The following is a 21679-nucleotide window of genomic DNA, read 5'->3' as shown; positions in this document are numbered from 1 at the left end:
CAAATGGACAAAATCGACTTCTATAATACAATTAATGTCACAAATGGCATTATCATGACCAAATGCACAAATTACCGAAAATAGTTGAGGCCGTGCTGGTCACGTGTTGACGTGATTTTCTTAAAATACGGCCTATCTTTTACATTGACTGACATGACATTTGATTCTTATTGTACTATGTACATGTGTCGCTACGAATGCTTGGACAATAAGAATAAATTCTTTCATCCGGAAATGAGAACTGTAGTAAAACTAAAAGACGACGTCATCTCCGCTGGTTTATTCATTTCAAAACTGTGCAGTAGGACAAGAAATACTCTATTTTCTAATTGGGTGTATTATCACACATATGTCACATGTGACTTCCTAGGTCCGTGGAGAAGCCAGGTGGCTGATGTGCAATTAATTTATCATACAATGTTGGTGTCGATTTGTTGGTCATAATCGTGATAAAACTAAGAAGATCTCTGGGATGTTTGAAGTTGACGGAATCCGATTAAGAAACTGTCATGTCTTTAACTTTGAGTTAGAAAATCTATCTAAAACAGTAAGTCATTGCAAGAACTCTAGGAAATACATCTGAAAAAGCAGATGTACCAAGTTTTCACTTGAAATTGGCATCATTGTACTTTAATGTGATGAATCCCATCAATGCGATTGGCGTTTAAACATCACAAAAGAAAATTACTTGTGATGTGATGCGATGTGTTATGACTTTGTGATACGATATGAAAAGTCAGTTGAAAACTGTACAAAAGCAAAAGCAAAATAGAAAGATGATTTAAACTCTACTTATAAATTGCCTTGCTTTCTCAATATAATATAAACTATGTCTTCAAATGGTCATGTCGTAAAATATAATTGAACTTTTAATCTGTAAAAAATCTAATTTTGAATGTATCGCTTATTTACAAATGTTACAGTCTAAAATAATATAAAGATTAAACAACAGACCGTTGAAAATGTAAAGATCTTCTTAAACACTGAAAGAATCATGTCAACCATAAACTGAAAGACGACACATTTTGAAATTGTAGCAAAGAAGGTTGTTTGCTGAATTGTGGTAAGCCCATTGTTGATCTTTCCAACCGTGTTCCACATTTGTCGCTCAGCGTTTCATGTTGAAGATTGTTGGGGCAGACTAGCTGGCAGGAATATAGTGCGTTCCTGGAACCATACATGGATCAAAATATTCTATGAAAAAGTGACGTGTTCCTGTGAAAAGAGTACACCGAAAATTCACAATATTATCGAACATTAAACATTGTACTAAATGATCGTTTATCCTTCAGACTATGATAAAAAGTATGAGGAGTCATAAACATTTTGCTAAATTTATGAACCAATCAAACATTGACTTTTTCAGATTGCTCCCGCATACAAACCTGGCCTGAAAAACCAACTTATCATAACTTGCATCAAAACATATAAACAAAGAAACAAACAAATAACAACAACAACAATAATAATAATAATAGTAATGGTGATTATTATTATTATTATTATTATTATTATTATTATGTTTGTTTTATCGGTACCAATGTTGAGTGTCGTTACCATTTTCGCCTTTGTTGTTCATGACAATAATGATAATATGAATGTGATGTCTTTTTGATAACTTTGAACTCCTACTTACCTTTTTCATGATTTCCAGGTTATCGGCAATCCTTTTAAATGAAGGACGTTTCTTTGCATCATACTGCCAACATTGTTTAATTATATCACCCCTATGTGCAATAAACAGGATGATGTATTATTTAACGTTATCGTTTGCACGGCTTCATATCCATACATCCACACATACATACATACATACATACATACATACATACATACATACATACATACATACATACATACATACATACATACATACATACATACATACATACATACATACATACATACATACATACATACATACATACATACATACATACATACATACATACATACAGAGACAGATAGACATAAAAGAACGATAAAAAATATAAAAATTTGTAATAGACTGCTATGGGCAAAGTGCAGGGGACGAAATAGAGTTTGCGCATATTGCAGAATGTTTTTGTATTTGTCTTGCAAGTAAAAGACACCAAAAAGTAGCTTGATTTGATACATTTACTTACAGTCCGTTTTGGCAGTGTTCTGGTATGGCCATTGTGTACCCTTCTTTGACTTTCGTTCGCACGTCCTCACAGTTCTCAAAGTCTGGATATGGCCTTTCGCCAAATGTGATGATTTCCCAAAGTAATATTCCATAAGACCATACATCAGACTTAAAGTTGTACACGTTTGATATTAACGACTCCGGTGCCTCCCAACGTAGTGGAAGTGTTCCCTGACAAATGTGAAATAACCAAGTGTACTGAGAGTTGCAGAAATCATCGTTGGAGACAAGGTTAAAGAGAAAACTGTGACAAGAATGGGACCAAGCACATGACAGCAATAAACCCCAAATTCAGAGAAGTCGAGACAGGGTCACTATAACAAGATGCAGTAAAGTAATGAGCATTTAAAGACTATGCCTCTGATGAGGGAAGATTGGAAAGAAACCAAGATACGTTAAGTAACGGTATAGTAAGACAGAAGGTCAGAAAAAACAGGCAAGCATCGAGGTATGCAATAGTCACTTGTATTTCTGCATCTATTTGATATGGAACTGAAAGCCCTTCCTTTGTGGCGGTTGTAACAGTTCTATTACAGAATGTGATATGTTATCAAAACAAATGTCAAGTCTACACTGCATATAGATTGATTACTCGAGTAGCTATCTAAGAATCTCACCGGTGATTGCATAACGTATTCTTGATTTGGTCCAATGTTTCGAGCAAGTCCAAAGTCAGAGATCTTGCAATTAACATCGCTGGTCACGAGTATATTTCTTGATGCCAAATCGCGATGTATCAACTGAAAACAAATACAGTTTTGTACTGTTATTGGTACACATTGGTACTTAGCAAGGAACGATAGGAAGTTGAGATAAATAGCTTCCTTGGATGATGAAAACTGAACAAAATAACATGTTTCCAATTTCAATCGCCCAAGTCCAAGTCCAAATATCCTGACAACAAGTTAGAGTTTCTATGGAAAGTGTAACGTAATGTGTAATGTTCATACACTGTTTTGAATTGAATAAAGGTTGAGTCAATACTTTTATGGTGTTGTTGAACGCTCGTGTACTCACTCACTCACTCACTGACTCGTTGTTGATGGAAAGGTTTAAGTGATGCTCATTTCATGTTACATTCGGATTGCTTAGGTATAAAGGAAGGAAATGATTACTGTAAAATCTTCTTGCACGAGAGTATTCATGGTTCCTACATTACTGTGCTTTTATTTTTTCTTGATCCTCTGCGAAGTTTTCAAGTTTGGTTAAGTTTTTAAGATTTTTGTCCAATCATGTACATTTTAGCATGACATTGTTGACTTTTCTTACTTACATTGTTCTCGTGTAGAAATGTCATTCCTTCAGCTACTTGGAAGGCAAATTTAATCAGATCTTTGTCTGCCAATTTTCTGCTCCTTTCCATCGGTGTGTTCGTGGTAGGGCGATTCCTCTGCAGATAATCTTTCAATGATCCGTTTGGTAGATATTCAACGATGAGGAAGATCGGTTCTGATAATACACAACACATGTCATTAAATTTATATCATGGGTAATTTTCATTTTTATGTAGCAAAATGTTGAAATGCGCTGTAGTCAAAAAGGCTCTTAACAGTCCAGATTCGCCAGTGAATTTCCTATTAAACCATGGGAAAGTTAGCATTATCATACAGCACTGTAACAAGGGATAGAGAATCAAATACTTGACAAACGTTTTGAATGAAAACAATTGATATATGATGGGAACCTTTCATTCATAACGTCAGTAATGACTCAATCTGATTTGAAAAAAGATGACTTTGAGTTCATTGCAAAGTGATTGCAAAGTCTCTGTCTTACCTTTTTTCGGCAATGTGCAACATGCGAGCAGTTGGACCACCCGAGGGTGAGGTTTGAGTTTCTTCATAATGTCTAGTTCACGTATCAAACGATCGTACTCTTCAACACAGGTACATGCTTGATAAAGACAATGTAATGAAAGAAAATATTAGGAATATTACGTTCGTAAGACTGATTTGCAAGTTTTAAGATTTATATGTCACATAAAATTGCTGACGACAAACTTTTATGAAGGTTTTGACAATCGTGGAGAGTATCCATTGTATCGTGTTCAAGCTTTTTATTGGCATATAGTGTACGGCATTCTTATTGATATATTTGATGACTTATGAAAAAGGGCGTCAAATTATACTAAGAGTGAGATGAACGAGTTTGTAAATTTAATGGAATTATTGTAATTAGGTAACGATGAAACCAGTCAACGAAAATGTTACTATAAAAACTCACGATAAAAAACTGGAACACTAGAACTTCCTGACACTTCAGAGAAACATCAGTGGCAGTGATCTTAAATTTGTTGACCAGTTCGTGAGTGCATCATAATATTTATGATCTCATTTGCAATTAAAAAAATAGTGACAACATCACTGTTCGCTCCTATATAGTGATCGAAACAAGTCAACAATTGTATGAAACATGGACATACATATACAGACAGACTGACATACACAGACTGGCACAGAGTGATGACATTGACCCCAAGTGTGCCTTGGCCCATGGAGAGTGATAAAGATGTAACAACAGCTGAATGTAATGATAAAATAGTTAAGTATAGGCCTATACAGGGACTGAGAGTGGATATGTTACAGCAATTTGATTAGTTTCTTTTCCTTTTCTACTTCTGTGATAATATTTAAGACAATCAATCTGCAAGGCAGTTTATGTATTGACAAATATGTTATCTTTTACAAGCACACAGTTATTTTTCTTGATTTTTCATTTACAATATTTGACATAGACTGAAATACATGACATGCAACCAATGTTTACTCTTTGCCCATACACCAGATACATGGAGAAATTCAACATACAATCATCAACTCAGAAACCCTACAGGAAAAAGTAAACATTTTTTTCTTCCAGAACAGCTGGTACATCCACATCTGGAACAACTTACAAACTTAACCAATTACACAAGGATGATGACACAAGAGATAAAGTTAAACTGTGGTGAACTGGACTATTCCTTTCAAATCCTTACCTAACTTGACATCTTAAACTAAAATACACTGCATGGTTAATTGTGCACAAAAATACATCGGGGTGGACCATTTGATAAGGGATGGTGTCTGGAAGATCGATGAGGTACATAATCGTTTGTATCTGATCCATTGTACATTCTTTTTTCCCCACTCTCTCACCTTTTCTTTTTGTCAAACCTTCTCTGGCTGAATTTTTTTATTGGCATTAGTTTGGAATTTTTTCAAAATCTGCCAGGATTTTTTTACCGCATTTCAACACCAAATACAGTTTACCATATCAAATGCTTACTAAATCACCACATTATATACTCTTAGTTCCAGTAGGTATAAAATTACCAAAAAAATCTTAAAAATACAAAATGAAAGATATCCCAGTAAAACTGAAAGTTTCGCAAAGTTGCCCCAAAAATTCAAAATTCCGGATTTCAACTTAATTTCAATATATCTTATTAACAAAAACCCTAAGGACCGGTTTACTAAATATCAAAGCAATCAGACTGGTAAATTTTGAGAAACAAATTTTTTGACCAAAAATGAGAAAAATTGCCCCCCAAAATACAAAATTGCAGATTTCATCCTAATTTTAAATATATCTAATCAACATAAACCCTAGGAACCTGTACACTAGATATCAAAGCTACCAGATCAGAAGTTTTTGGAGAAAAAATTTTTGACCAAAAAAGGCAAAAATTGCCCTAAAAATAAAAAAAAATTGCCAGTTTCAACATACCTTCAATACATTATATTGAGATTAATCTTAGATACCTGTATACCAAATACATGTATCAAAGCTATCAAATCAGCAGTATTTGGATTAAAAAATTTTTTATCAAAAATTGGGAAAATTGCCCCAAAATTACAAATATGACAATATCAATACAATTTGTACAAGCATGACTGAAGTCATTCTGAGGAACATGAATATTAAGTTTCATAGCATTCAGACGAGCGATTTCAGAGAACAAGATTTTTGACTAAAAACGGAAAAAATACCCTAAAAATACAAACATGCAAATTTCATCCCAATTTTTGCACACATAATTAGAATACCTAAAAAAATCTGCATACCAAGTTTCAACCACATTTGACCAATGCTTACTGAGTTTTAGCCATTTGCAGGATTTTTCCTTTTTCTCCCTCATTTGCATATTTTTGGCACTGACATGATCATTTGAACAAATTCACATCTCCGTCCCTAGGTGCACCTGTACACCAAATACTAGGACAGTAGGTGCTATGGTTTAGGAGTTTTTGATGTGGACGGACTGACAGACATACATACTTACATACATACACACAGACGCCATTTTCCCACCTTATACGAATACCTGCCATTTGCATATATACATATGCATATATGGGAGCGTAAAAAATTGATTATCATTGAACTTCGAGGACGGAGCAAAATTATGCCATTTCGATATTTTTGAATGAAAACCGACGCGACTCAGGTGATCAGTGTGACACAAATTTTTCGTCTCACAAATCACACCGTCTAGTACGATATTACACTGAAAGTTGTTTTTGCACAGAATTCGTTGTTTGGAAGAACAAACACCATATTACTGGTCCTGCATCCTTAATTTACGTTCCAAATCATACATACGCGCGTTACACCACTTTCAGTCAAGTGATCATATGTGGCACAGGCTTCTTGTGGACCCCGCCACCAAGAATTAATCACAACATTACACACTTTAGAGGACGTTCGCTGACGATCAGAAACGATCGTGTGACATCTGAATCTGGCGACCATCCCCCAAGACTGCTTTTTCTCTCAATATTAAGTGCAAATACTGCGTCTTGGAAACGAAAAGATGTACACAAATGATATCATAGGAAAATCATGACGGAAGACGAGAACAGACTGCACTGCTACTTGCGTACTCTGTCTCAAGCTGAAATCGAGATAATGCTTAGCATGTTCAGTCATAATGTGATACAGAAGCAGTGACCTAATAGTGAGAGCAGGGTTTTAACAACCTACCTGGCAGTATTTTGATGCCACTTCTTTTTGTTCCTGCTTGCCTTGAGTTTAAGGCATCCTTTACAGACTCTACCAAAATGTCCTTCACCAATCTGTAAACCTACTTGGACATTGTCACGTGATACTTCACGGTCCAGTTCTGCATGCACATAGTCAGATGCTAGAGGGCGATCACTAAATGATTCCTCGCTAGATGTGGTACTATTTGACGTAGTCGATATAACATCATCTTCAGGCATGTTCAATTCGACCAAGGAACTGCCTTCCTCAGCAGATGTCCAATTTGTGTGATTTTCAGTCTGAGTCACGTATGCCAAAACATTGCCCTGTTCTGGTGAGGTCATTTCGGTGGAAGGCCTGCTGTGTTCTACGTAACCTGAATCTCTAGAGTGAGAACGATGAGGTGCGGGTTCCAGTAATTCTGTCCTTGTTCCAGGTTCTGCCATCTGCACAACAGTGTCAATATTGTTTGCTGTTCGGCGAGTTTATCGTTACTGTTGTTTTCGATATTTACCACCTGCGTATTATAAATATACGATACAATCATCGAAAGAAATCATTCTAAAGGTGTTCTGCCAATGGTTGTTTTTGAAGAATAAACATTGGCAGAAGTAGTGTACTATGCTGTTCTTACATGTTAGATTCAGTAGATGCTACAATGGACTGACAGTGTCTCATATCTTATCCTTTAAAGTGCTTATTGAACTTGAACCAATGCAATAATCAACCTTTCCGGTAATTGTTAGCAGTATGTAACTGTTGGTGATAAGGACCAGCAGTGACTGATGTCGGTCTGCATATACCAATAGTAATTTACTTTTACAGTGCATGAGATACCCTATGGCCGCAATGGAATGCTGCACTACCGTTATTCTGTTCGAACTACTAAAAGCAAAAACAACTACACTTACATTTCCAGACGAATTTCGTCTACGGCACGAAACAGCCACAGCAATTATTGAAATCATGATTGCAAGCATTATTACACACGTTGTTATCGCGATCCATGGTACCATCTCTTTCATCTGAGAAATACGTTTGGAATAAGTGGGAGACGTTGTCGTGGCAATCTTTTGTCCTGAAGTCAAAAGGTGTGACTCTGTATGTAGAATGGAAAAATAGTAATTGTAAAGATGTGATAAATCATCGGCTGAGAAGGATTTTCATCAGGTAGGGTAAATTTTATGACCATTTCTTACGATCTCTATTCAGTTAGTTGACTTAGATTATCTCGGGATGTTTCATTTGGGCGTGATCAGGGACCAGAATGACAAAGGCAAAATGCGTATGACGATTTATTTCTGACGACAGTTTCTATCAATTCCTGTACATGTTCATCGGCAAAAACAATAACTGATCTTCTTACCAGGGTAAGTAATCAACTCCTTTACTGTACCGGACTAAAAGTTATCTATGTGAAGACTTAGTTCTACTAAATGTGTTATGTGATTGCACGTTATTCCGAGTATCGTCGTAAATCCATGGCCTCTTTACGACATAAATTTCGGTGACTCACCATCGGGGTTCAAGAGTACTATTACGACCCCTAGAGCGCCACCATATTACTACATTGATGATAAATACGAACCTGTTGATGCTTCCACAAGGGATTCAAATTCCACCTCTGTCGATATTGAATTCTCCCTAAAGCTTGGCTGCTTAGCGATACCAATCCACACTGATTTCCTGCCTATCAAAATTTTGAAAGAAAGTCAGTTTACTTCTGGAGGTGGTTCTTCCATACCCTGCGTCATCTTGGTCGTGAGTGATCTTAAAATCTCGATTACCGCTGACGAATTCTTCTCCACTGATAACCCAGGAGAGTGACGCTGCCGGCTTTCCGTTTGTCGCCTCGCATACTATGCTTTGGTACAACGCATCTGTGTTGTTCTCGGAGTATATACGCAGGTCTTCTATCGGACCTGGCCGTGTAAGAAACAGTGTTTAGTGATACCGTTACTTGACTTTTGAATACGCTATCCATATAATTGGTCAAAGTGGACCTTCTTTGTTTGGGTATCTGAGTGTGCTATGTGTGTAACAACGCAAAATATACTACTTTATGTCATTCAGAATCTGGCATTTTCACCAAAAGATCTAGTCTAGTTAGATATTGGAGAATGTTGCGTACAAAAGAATGATTTGGAAGACTAAAGATTTTATCTCACATAAAATCTCTCATGACTTACAGGACTATACATGTCACTTCAGAACTCAGTGTTGTGGCGAGAATTTTGTGATATCATTGTATAGGTTTTCATAGACGTATCATAAGAAAATTAACATTTTTACTGACGTTTATGATGAGGCATATATGATTCAGACTTGCTGGGGTTAAAATAGGCGAACTCAAGTGTATATTTTAATGAATTATTTCAATCAGGTCACCATGGAAACTGAAAATGTAGAAACTGACAGCGATGGACTTCCTCGTACATCGAATTAAGTGAATCGATAATATGATCCAAAATGCTGTTTAATTTATAATATGACATGAACCCGTCCATTTTCGTATCAAAATAGCCTACACTTAGGGAGCCGTCATTATTACAGGCCTGTCAGGGGGTCGGAGTAATTTCATTGGAAACTCAAAAATTTCGAGTAACCCCCTGTTGCATCGAGAAGTTTGAGAAATTAATATGTGCAATGTTGCAATTTGAGAGGTGTTTTCAATTTATTTTTGACCAGGTAAAACGTTTTTAAAATGACGTTGAACACTGATATTTTTAAAACATTTTTTGCATGATCAGTGTGTGAGTCACAATATTTAACAATCAAACAATGACAATACATTTTGCGCCTGTTAAAAACGGTATCAGTTTGCATGGTATTGCAGATCAAAGAATATGCAGGAATGGAAATCTGCGATTTTATTTGTCATTTTCAAAATCTTACATTTCTGTAAACGATACTAATGGACCCATTGTCAGGGTCAGTATTTTTCGTAGTCAATGGTTATTGTTTGTTTGAACTTTGAGATTTACTGCCAGAAAAATGACCTCGCCAGCCGTGAAATTTCTCCGGCTTCTTATGAAAATCTTGATAATACGGCATCGTTAAAAGTCAAAATGGTTAACTTTAGTCAATTAAAATACATGTTTATGTAAAAATAAAAGATGAATTTACAACAGTTCGGTTTTATCCTAGATCCTGTACACTAATTACGGTATCTGCTTAGATCATTCTTCCATGACCTCCTCTTTATATTTAACATTTATGACAGTAAAGTATAATTTATCAGATAATCCTTTGAACGCACAGAATGCATGCATTTTATGGATTTTATTAATATAGAATGTAAAAAGTTAGTGTCTGCAATATGGTGTTTATCAAGAGTCTGCCAAAACCTGTGTCAAAGAGGACAGAGAAAATAAACAAGAGATAGAAAACCAAAAATTTAATGTAAAGATTAAATTTACATATGGTTGAAACATGCAAGAAATGACTATTTCTAAGGTATTTTTAGACTATGAGAAATTATTTTATTGCACTGAAAGATGGCTTGTTATTGAGGCAATCTAATATTTTGTATACTTTCTTTACACATTCTTCCAATTAATCAGTACCCTATAGAATAGAGAGTAGATATTTCTTATGCTTGATCAGGCAAGAATACCAATTGTTATTAGAAAATAATGAAAAATTACTCATTTGGTATGATAGTCTATATACTTGGCATACATATATGGCAATTTGTACCACGTTTTTATAAAATAGTACCACTTTATAATATTATGTTGTTCATTCTTCTATTGTTTGTGCATCATTTCATAACTGAACTTAATGCTTTGGATCAACATTGAGTAGCCCCCCCCCCCCCCTTTCTTCCTCTCAACATTTTGAACAACCTCCTTGACGCTTTGAATTCTTGAGTGACCCCCACCCCCAGATTCCTACGACACTCCCCAGGCCGTAAATAATGACGGCTCCCGTAATGGTCAGTTGGCAGCCTACAACTTCAATGATGAAGCTGACACAGTAAAATATTGCCAGCGCATGCAGACGCCAAGATGCCACATACTCAATAATGATCAAATAATTTACATATTTTATAGAATAATATTGTTACATTCACTTTTTATCATCGGTTTTTTAAGTTTTATAACGATTCACCAAACTTAATCTTGAAGTGATACCATATCCAGATATGCGTCCTACTATAATTGCAAGCTCAATCACCTCCCCTATTTTCGAAATTTATCTTAAAGTGGCACTCCCACTTGGTAACATTTTTAAAGCACATTGTTTCAATGCCAACAGTCGATATTTGACGTGGCGACTGCGCGCGGATCGCGAGATATCGATAAAAACATGTCTTCAAAAAAGTAAAAGTTTGAATTCCGGTGGCCCACCTAAATTCAGCTTCCGAACATCGAACGTTCGGCACTGGGGCAATTGTCAACTAAGCTATGGAGTTCAAGTCTACGCTTACGCTGCTGTACGCCACAGTACCACTGGCGTCGGTGATCGGTCATGCCTCGTGGGAGCATGCTGAGTCTTACTGACTTGGCGTAAAAATGAAAAACAATTTTTTGCTGATTCCACCAGAATTCGCATAGGTGACTAGCACAGTTACGTGCGGTTGATAAATAGTGGCCGCCGCATGGTACGCACAGCCGCATACCACGCGCGCGGCGTACTGTGTGGCAGACGACAAAATGTAGTCATCGGAGGCGGCTAATATTTGACACGAAAAAACTGATGTTTATATGGTATAGGTTAAAAATATAATACAACTGATTTAGAATAATGAAAACGACAAAACCTAAGGAGAAGTTTTAAAAAAATTACCTGAGGTAAAGGCATAATGCTGTATATAAAGTATTTGCAGTGGGAAGTAAATTAATTACGTCGTTCGAACTTATTGTAGACTCCCTAGAATATCGTCAATCAACACAACAACAAACCTTCGGGAGATTTCGGGTCAAAATCAGAAACTATCGTAAAACTTCGGGATGTGAAAAATACGCTCGGGAAATGACAAGTTTTTATCGCTATCTCGCGATCCGCGCGCAGTCGCCACGTCAAATATCGACTGTTGGCATTAAAACAATGTGCTTTAAAAATGTTAACAAATGGGAGTGCCTCCTACTTACTTGTGACATTGAGTTGTACAAATCTTCCAAATGTTTCGTAACCGTGTTGGTTCCTGTAAGTCCCGATGCATCTGTAAAGGCATTCATCAGACGGCTGCACATCAAATATGGTAAGTGAAAAGTCACCGGTCAGATCGAAACGCTCTGGTTCAGTCAAACCCACGGTGTCAGGAGGAGAGCGATGTGCTATAATTTCCCAGTCATTGTTTCCATTTCGTTTTTTCCATGTAACTGTCACATTTTCCGAGGGTACGTTCAGTTTTTCTGAATTAAATTGAAGAGTTGCATCTTTGCCTACTTGTATTACCAGAGTTTCATTCGGCATGCTCGTGTAAGCACCACCCGAGACGAAGATACCTAGTTGATGCAAACAGGCAGATATTATGTGAACTCTAGTACAATAAATAGAACTAGTGACAAAAATAGACTGTGTGTAAAATTCCTGTCATTTGCCTTCACGAATTAGCATACAATGTATGTAAAATTACAGATAAATTGTATCATTTCACTAGCATTGCACTAAAAAATGCACAACTTTTTCAGAAGAAAGTACAAATAGTAAAAAGTAGTATTTATTTTCTGTGATCACAAGATTGAAAATCTGAGAGCGATTGAAAATCTGCTTCTGTCGTTGTTTCAGGGATAAATATTGCTAATAGGGTAATGTGCGCGCACCGGAAATGAACCATTTTGCTACAACTTCAAGCAAAGAAACTACAAATGTTGTCCTTCGGAATAATTATACATAATTTGATATCAAAATCACTCTGCTAAAATCTACGATATTTGTGCATCGAAATGGCCGATATCCCTCTGTCAATACAATTGGGGAAAATTGGGTTGGTCTTTTGGCGCACTAGCAAGACGACTAACACTACATGTATTTCCTATATGTTGAAATGATAGTCTGGTTAATAGATGCAAGCTACCATAGCAAGCACATGGTGTTATTTTCACTCCAGAAGTAGCGACTATACAGGCATACTGTACAGTGTGTTGGTGCGTAAACCTTGGAGACAATGACTTGTGTTGGCTGCAGATTTATCACGTACAGGATCCTGTCATTACATCAAAGAGTGTGCGACCTTCAAGGTTCAAAGGTGATTAGGTCAACAGGATGTATCACCGTAGGCCAACACGATCTATGCATGGAAAGAAATATTAACTGACATATGCTGATACGACGAAATCTGGTGGCAGAGTTGAAACTCTATCATGTTGTGACTTGTTTCGCATCCTCTTTTTGTCAAGACATTTCAATTTACGAGTCACCGAGAGGGAGAGATACAGTGGCGGTTCTAGGACTTGCCGCACAACGGGACGCTTATAAGGTTGACTGCATATGTACAATAATCGTCAGCAGCTTATTGTTCCTTACATGTAGTTTGCTTTTTATGATGTGATGCAGACTTTGTGTCACCCTAGGTCGTGTCAATAAACTCTCTCAAACCAAAAGCCCTACTGTCCATTTTCTTTTAGGCATTATTCGCTTCTTTTGTGAGTCGCACTTTGGCTTGATCACGTGATTGATGTGAATGCGAAATAGGGAAGTGTGAACGAAGACAGTAGCCGATATTTGCCAGACCCAAACACTGATGATGTGATGAATAAGTGGATTAATGCGAACACGCAGTACACTACAATTACTTTAGACATTTACCCCTTAAGGATGCGCTATTATGCGGGCTGCGGGCTGCGGGTTGCGGGCATGAAAAAATGTGGGTGTTTTTTGTATCATTTTCGCCAGTAGTTAGAATAAATGCTAAAATAGTTTCTAGATGTATTTGTTTATGGAATAAAAGCCGTGAACTTCTTGAATAATGCCGTTATTTCAGCTTACATCTGGTAAAGCGCCACAAACATCAGAATAGTCCAGTTCCCATCCAACATTCGCAGTTGCACAGCGCAATGCCTATCGAAGCTTTCGAAATGATATGACTGAACACGGATGAGTAATAATATGAACACAAGACAGATTTCACAACAACTCGCTATATTAACTTTTTATGTTATGATTAGGATGGATAGTTTAAAAGTAAGTTTCGGATCGTTGACAGCACAGATGAACTGGGAGATGAACTTCAGTTCGTTGAAACTTGACACGCCTAATAATTTGTTACTTTTTCATAGAATGCCATGCCCTTCTCACACTTCAGATTAGTTCAACCGCCGATAAAAGCACAATTTTCAAAATCGTTTTCAATGCCATTTAAAATTATTTTATTGTTGTGAACACGATTATCGTCCTAGGAAACTTTTCATAGTCACACTGGATCAAATGCCGCATGATGGAGCGACTACCATACTGCAGGTGCAAGTCATAGAATACGTGCATGATATTAGGAGATACAGAATTATTGAGAGCTGCAGAACACAAACTAATCCAAAAATATTCCTATTAGATCGATTTCTGAAAATAAGTCAACGCACCGGCGTGTTTTCCCGCTGAAATTCTCAGTCGCGTAAAATGTTAGCGGAATGTCGTTCTCTGCGGTCGCGACCTCGGGTGAACCGAAACGGCAAAGTAAACTAAGTCCTTTGTTGTACGTCTTTTTCTGTTTAAAGATTTCATGAAAAATACACGGCATTTAAATACACATCACTTCTACGCTTTTTAAGTAAAATCTTTCCGTACACATTGCATTTAAGTAGGCATTGTTTATTTTCTGTATGTGTTGCCCTAGAAACGAATTGTGAATACATGCATTACAAAGAATTTACTTCCTATGGCCTGATACCAGAATGTAACAGTTTACATTCTGCGATAACTGGCGACATTTCCGAGGCGCGAATTTTTTGTCAGTCTGGTATTATTTCTCACTCACATCCATGGCAAGAAAGAAAAGTGATTTCAGATCCCTAATTATTTGTAATGGCCAGGCAGCTCGGAATAAATAAATTGGTCCTCGGAATCGCCGCTTTTAGTTTAGCAGATTTTTTCAGAAACATGACGTATTTTCACCCACTTGGTTTGGTCAGTTATAGCATCTTTAGTCCAAAAAATCAAGTTTACAGCATTTATGTTTTCAACAGCCTTCAAATGTACAGTATTATGTTAAAATACACCATATAGTTGTGTTTCATTAATTTTAACCATCTTGACCTGATGGTGAAATATGGACTTGGCAGGAATAGGGATACTGTACGATAGACCTGATCATGATTATTGATAATAGACACCTTCTAAAGGTTTTATTTCTTATATACTAAATGCCATATTACATATATTAGAAATCTAGCCATAATTCTAGAAACCCACAGCCCGCAGCCCGCAACCCGCAGCCTGCACTTTAGCAGATACCTTCACCTTATGGGGCATGTACACTATAAGTTGAATTCCCGCGCGTTGGTAAAAAGCAATCCCGAGTGTGTATACCTGACTTTTCTATTTCTTAATTCACGTTATGCCATATGTTGGTCAAGCAAATATGTATTTTTGCACTGTTACATAAACTATCATTCATTAATGATAAGCGAGGTGAAACTGGCTGTCAGTCTCTATCGTTCAAGTTTGCAGAGTGCAATATGGAATCGGTTGAAGCCATTATTAAATTATCACTGTGATCAATGTGTTTGAGTTCCAGAGATTGGCGCCCATGCTTTTGCATACGCGGCTGCCTGGCTGTAGGCAGGTATGACGCGTGTGTTGACGTCGATACGGTATATGGTGCAGGTGTGGAATTAGCTGTGGGGCCATAGCTGTGGTGTTTTCGGACGGGATTCCTGCCTTTTGCGGGCTGGTTTTGACTTGTGGTGGCGGGGTTAAAAACGTAAAAGTCAAAAGCAGCCTGTAAAAGGCAGGAATCCCGTCCGAAAACACCACAGCTATGGACCAACAGCTTGTGTAGAATGAGAGCAGGGCTATACTATAGGCACTCCGATTGATCTCGGTCATGACCTTAAATGACCTTTGCGGTACAGTGCAGAAAGAAATACAAAATATTCTTCCAGCAAAATTAAAATGAAATTACCTGCATAACGTGACTAAACATTACCATACATGTGTAATCTTGAGGTTAACATGCTATCGCAACGGCTAATTCAAATTGCATTCTTTATTCTTTAATAGCTTGTTTTACTTATTGACTGTCATAAAGTAACATTGCTGGAATGCAAGGTAATTAGATTTTGCTCAAAACAATAAAGAGTAAGAACACATGCTTATTCTTGGATCGAACGAGCTGGAGCAATAGATATTCGTCGAAAATTGATAACACGGAGCCGAGCATCGGAAATGAACGTTGTCCCACTCAAGAAAACGCCGAGAATTGTTTCGACACTTACGTACTACAAGAATTTCAATGACCAGAAAAAGCAAGGTTAAAATAAATGTTCATTGTTAATGGCGGCGAAATCAAATCAAGTGTACACTTTTGAAAACAAACTTTAAGGATATTCCATAGGAAATGTTGGTTCTGTATAATCACGCTTATCAACAATAAAATAACACTTAGGCTTATTTCGTGAAATGACCTTTTATGTAGGATTTTCACCGTTCATGTCTGCAATCAAGAGTGATTGTAAAATGGCCGCCATAAGTATTGTCAGTGTTTTTCTGTCAATTGCTAAGTCATAATATGCATTCATAGTGACATGTCATTTGGTCCATACATATCACGAGGCCGTTTTTTCGACAGTAGTGCAGTATTTTAGTGTCGTTTTACTACGTTTTAGTTAATAGCAGTACAATGGAAAAAGTTCTCTTAGAAAAAGTTGACAGCATCCGTGATCTTGGAGTTGAAGTTTCTTCCAATATGTCTTGGAATAAGCACATCAATATATCTAACCGCATGCTGGGACTTATTAACGTACAGTGTGGCCACACCTGTTCCTCTGAAATAAAACTTCAACTGTATTTATCCCTTGTCCGTAGTATTACCGAGTATAGTACTAGTCATAGGACGAGTTTGCTCTCTTTGAGCTATAGGAGAGAATTACTGTGGTTTTACGACTTATCCGGACACCAAACTTGCTAATTACCCAGCAACTTCGCTGACGATATTGAGACTTTGATCGGTAATTACCAAAGCACTTCGGTAATTCACCTCAAACTTGATACTTGATCTGGCTGCATGAGTGCTCCATAGGGTACACAATGTGTATACAAAGTCACTGATAAGTATCATACTAGTGCCATAAACTAATTTGTGACAGGGGTTGGCATTCCACTGAACAGCATTCCTCAGTAAAACCAACATATGTATATGTGTGCTGTTAATCCGTGTTACATGTAAAACTCAACTACGGAGAGGTTAGGAGAGTATAATGGGTCGTTAGAGTTTGTCAAATTACTTGTCAGAGCAGAAATACTATTACTAACGTTAAATCAAGCTGACATTGGAATTCCTGTTACAGCATTGTGAGGAAAATCCTACATTATCCAGTTTATTTAATCCTATGACACTCCGTCTCCGTCACCTAAATAGAATATTCCCACTCCACGCACCCGCCATTGGTTTTCCTCCTCTAAAATCTGCAGTTTCATTCTTTTGAAGCAATTATCCTTTCATCTGTGAAGAGTTTTTACCGGTGACTATTACAACTTTCACTGCCAGTTGTTTTCATAAGATGCAGACCATTTGATACTGAGTACACTGAGTTGCTTTTACGTGCAGGCAATGCAGATGCCACTTCACAGTTCACACTGTGCTGTTGATCGGCAAAGTACAAGACGTCTTTGTTTCACTTTTTAAATTTCAAGATATGATTCATGTGAAAATTTTACCAAATGTCACTGATGGGATTGTGTTTTCAATTTCATTTGATGCAGGGATATGAAATACTGTGTCAGTTTAGCTCGGAATCGTTGCTGAGGTTTGCTGCCTTTTGTCAATGGTTGTCTATCAGCATAAATGTGATCGAAGAATGCCCGTTCATGAAGATAGAGAGATTGAAAATCTTTTCTGTATTCTAGCTTCCTTTACAATTTCTTCAGGTGTAAGTCGATTTAGGAAAGAGATTGAAAGTTTGAGTGGTGTTCAATGATTGTGCCTAAACCAGCACGAATTGAGCGGAAAAAGTATTAAAGTAGGACTGTTCAATCAGGCATGATGTCCATTGAAGTTACAGAAATCTTTTTGGTGCAGTGGGCAGGTTTACTGCCATGCAAGTTGTATTTGTCCTGTGCCATTTTCATCACTTTGTTCAGCAATTTTTTGTATGGTTACACTGTTGAAAACTTTGAGTGCAAACTCATGTCTCAAATTGGTTTATGGTATCACCGTATGCACTGAGATGTCAATTTTGTGTTTACACTTTTGCCACCCATGGAGTTACTGCAGCCAGATCAAGTATCAAGTTTGAGGTGAATTACCAAAGTGCTTTGGTAATTACTGATCAAAGTCTCAATATCATCAGCGAAGTTGCTGGGTAATTAGCAAGTTTGGTGTCCGGATAAGTCGTAAAACCACAGTAAATGACTGTGTCTTTTTGCTAAGCGTTTTATTGGTATGTATGATTTAAATTTAAGCAACACGATTGGAACTAGTTTCGGATAATTGGATTGACATCATGTCGAAGCTGATAATAAATAAATAAAATAAATAGCCTCCCTACGTATGTATCGTAAAACAGTAGAATATTTTAAACTTCGAATTGACCCTCGATTTGACGTCAATCTCCGTTTCTAGCTCCATGTTAAAACCATAGACTCTCGAGAAAAACTTTCTCGAGGGTCTATGCTAAAACTTACTATGTATTCTGTTTCTCAAAATCAGATTTACGTTCACGTACTTTTAAGGCAATGACATAAATATCCTATTATCACTTATTACGGAAGTCCTTGTTGCGCAGAGCCATAAGAGCCTTTCAATGACTTTTTAAGGTAGAACGCCCCTCGGGGACAGACATTCGGACTCTCAAACTTTTACAATTCTCTTGTGATATACCACATGTGGGGATTCATTTTAAAGCTCTTGGTGAAAGAAAACTTTTCACGGCTTAGTTTTTCGAAATTCGAAAATTTTTATTTTTCTCCAAAGTGTTACCACAGGGATGGCGGCCATTTTGAATTTCTAATATCGGTAAATCTTGGGTAATTTGTTTCTCTAGTACCAAAATTTGCATGGTGACCCCCTGTTTTTATTCTTGATTTTGAAAGAGAATGATTGAAAGATTCCTTGAGGAAAGTTAGAGCAAAAGTTTAAGTCTTTCACTTTCGAGGTGCATACTACCTTAAGACAGTTCATTATAAAGTCATGTCACGGTTTGAGTGAACGTAACAACGGCCGGGGTGAATGGCTGCTTTAGGCTTAGACTCAGAATCGTACGGTGAATACACAGCACCCCAGAACTTCCCTTTATTCCGCATTTGTAATGTTTGCAACTCGGTTTATTGCCCCTTGCAACACGTTTGCCTAAGGGCAAGATTACCAAATATGCAAAGTGCATCTATGGAGAGAAAACTTCAGAAGCTGTAAAGCGAACCGTATACTGCGAGAGAATCGATATCTGGTCACCAGGTTTAGCCTGAACTATTGATGCGTTTTTGTTCTCTGCAGACTCAACCCTGTCTCTGACTGTATTGTGCTCTGCTGCGAACAGGAGAAACTTCATGTTCCTCTTCCTCGAATGTGGTGATTCTTTTACCGCCACGTCAAGACTCGTTTAGTCTTCTATTAAAGGACATAATTAACAACAGCCGCTCCACTCCACCCACGCACAATCGTATCCGGGGTACTGTAAATGGTTGGTTGTCTTCAGTCAACAAGGAAACTACTCGTTGTACACACGAAAAATAAACTTGGTTTCAAATTTGAATTCGTTGGCTTAAAACATAGTTATTGTCCCTTGCTTTTCAGTGTTTGTTCTTAACATCAACTATGTTGGGAACCATAATTTTATCGTCTCTGTCACGTTTGATTACTGTCGTTAATATGTCGTAATCTACATTAAAATAAATGTCATTTGAGTCATGCGAGTGTTGTAAACTTTCGAATATGTACACGGGCGATACAATGTCACATATGTTACGTTACACTAAAGACGATGCGAATGCTACTGTACTATAATGACACAGATGACTGACATGAGTACTATGCCTTGATCCGGCAGCCATGTTGTTTTGTGGTTTTTGCTATGGTTAACTTCCTTGTTGCGGTTAGACTGGGGAGTGATCATTACGGCATTTGAATGGTAATTTGAAATGTTGTCTGTCCACAATTTTGCCGCTTTAAGCACTGACCTCAACATTACCATCGGGGTGGCCTACTTTAGACGTTAGCTTTACAGGAACGCGGTGATTTCAGTCGCTGTTAGTCACACAGACACGGTGTTGACGTATCGATTTGTAAATGACCACTCTGAAAATACGCCACCAGAGCTAGAAACTTACCGCTCAACAGAATCAGCCAAAGACTCCAGTTCGACTTGATATTCGCCATTGCAGACAGAAATTCGTTGTCACTAAAGTCATACCACTTCAATTTGTGTGATGGTCAAGTCGCAGTTAAAAAATTGACTTTGCCTTGTATATTCGCCCTTCATGCTTCCGTGAACTAGGGGTCACTCGTGCGGGTCAGCTACCCCCGCCCCCGGACCAATGGTTTATTCAGATGCAAATCAATCTGCAATGAAAGCCCAGAGACCCCGGCCAGTGCCAATGACTACTCCAGTGTACATCCCTGTTAAAAATGCTTAAAATAAAACGCCGAACTTTATCAAGGATGTTTCCAAGCGTTCCGGATCATCGCTTGCTTCTCAACGTCTCAAATTCTGAAGTCAGATTTCCACAATTAATGTTCTGACATGACATGTGGTCAGTGGCTTCTCTTTAGGAGTGGCCCATTTGATTTCGAGGGGGGGGGGGGGAGAGAGGCTAGAGGACTTTCCAAAAAATATTGTTGCCGGCTAAATGCTGGAAAAGGAAAACAAGTTGCTTCTAAGAAAGTTCAAGAAATTGTGCTCTGATGATGCACCTGTAACCTCCACAAATTTAATAATCTCCATAAATGTAATATCAACCATAAATGTAATAAAATTGAACCATAAATGTAATATCACCCATTAATGTAACAAAACTCAACCATAAATGTAATAAAACATCAACAACAATTGTAATAAATGGTAACCATAAATGTAATAATAAAATCACCCATAAATGTAATACTTATCTACCATAAATGTAATAATTTTAATTTTGTGCAATTGAGTAATTAGCTCTTAAATATTTATCTATGTAATAAGGAAAGCAACTCCACACATTATTCATATCTTAATTGTTTGCGTTTAGTGTGTTTTGTAGATTTGAAAGTGTATTTTATGTTTCCCTATTTTGTGTACAGAACTGATTGTCTATGGCGAGACACAGCCGTAATATGAATGTCATTGCAGTGTCTTCTCCTGAGTGGAGGAGACTGTATAACACTACGATCCTTTAACGCCATTTTTTTCGAAATTTGCCGTAATCAGTCGCCTCAAATTCGTCTTCAGTGGATAAATTATGTGGAATAAT

General features: G+C 37.3%; 1 protein-coding gene across 2 annotated transcripts; it reads right to left on the bottom strand.

Annotated features, from left to right (window-relative positions):
• Positions 1 to 242: 242 nt before the first annotated feature.
• Positions 243 to 20749, bottom strand: LOC139126521 (tyrosine kinase receptor Cad96Ca-like). 2 transcript variants are annotated; one of them, XM_070692573.1, is made up of 11 exons: positions 20561 to 20749; positions 12229 to 12585; positions 8721 to 9054; positions 8044 to 8231; positions 7133 to 7649; positions 3944 to 4060; positions 3441 to 3616; positions 2785 to 2907; positions 2127 to 2338; positions 1637 to 1727; positions 243 to 1215 (listed from the first exon to the last, which is right to left on the bottom strand). In XM_070692573.1, the coding sequence occupies exons 6-11, from the start codon at positions 4008 to 4010 to the stop codon at positions 1195 to 1197; spliced, it is 690 nt and encodes a 229-aa protein (XP_070548674.1). In that variant the 5' UTR covers positions 4011 to 4060; positions 7133 to 7649; positions 8044 to 8231; positions 8721 to 9054; positions 12229 to 12585; positions 20561 to 20749; the 3' UTR covers positions 243 to 1194. The 2 variants fall into 2 exon arrangements, 1 of the variants encoding a protein (XP_070548674.1); XR_011550621.1 differs by lacking the exons at positions 243 to 1215; positions 1637 to 1727; positions 2127 to 2338; ... (2 more) ...; positions 3944 to 4060; positions 7133 to 7649 and having other exon boundaries at positions 8096 to 8231; positions 12229 to 12492; positions 20561 to 20745.
• Positions 20750 to 21679: the final 930 nt, after the last annotated feature.

The sequence above is a fragment of the Ptychodera flava genome (assembly GCF_041260155.1).
Source record: "Ptychodera flava strain L36383 chromosome 3 unlocalized genomic scaffold, AS_Pfla_20210202 Scaffold_27__1_contigs__length_13241970_pilon, whole genome shotgun sequence".
Classification (NCBI taxonomy): domain Eukaryota; kingdom Metazoa; phylum Hemichordata; class Enteropneusta; family Ptychoderidae; genus Ptychodera; species Ptychodera flava.
The sequence above is the reverse complement of the archived record's forward strand: the minus strand, read 5'-3'. Positions and strand labels throughout refer to the sequence as shown.

What these genes read in the sequence shown, in the direction of transcription:
- LOC139126521 (XM_070692573.1), bottom strand. Translation starts at nt 4,010, where the DNA reads ATGAAGAAACTCAAACCTCACCCTCGGGTGGTCCAACTGCTCGCATGT. An exon ending in TTGCACATTGCCGAAAAAAG is followed by an intron (nt 3,617 to 3,943) that starts GTAAGACAGAGA and finishes GTGTATTATCAG; the next exon opens with AACCGATCTTCCTCATCGTT. An exon ending in ACCTGGAAATCATGAAAAAG is followed by an intron (nt 1,216 to 1,636) that starts GTAAGTAGGAGT and finishes CTCTTTTCACAG; the next exon opens with GAACACGTCACTTTTTCATA.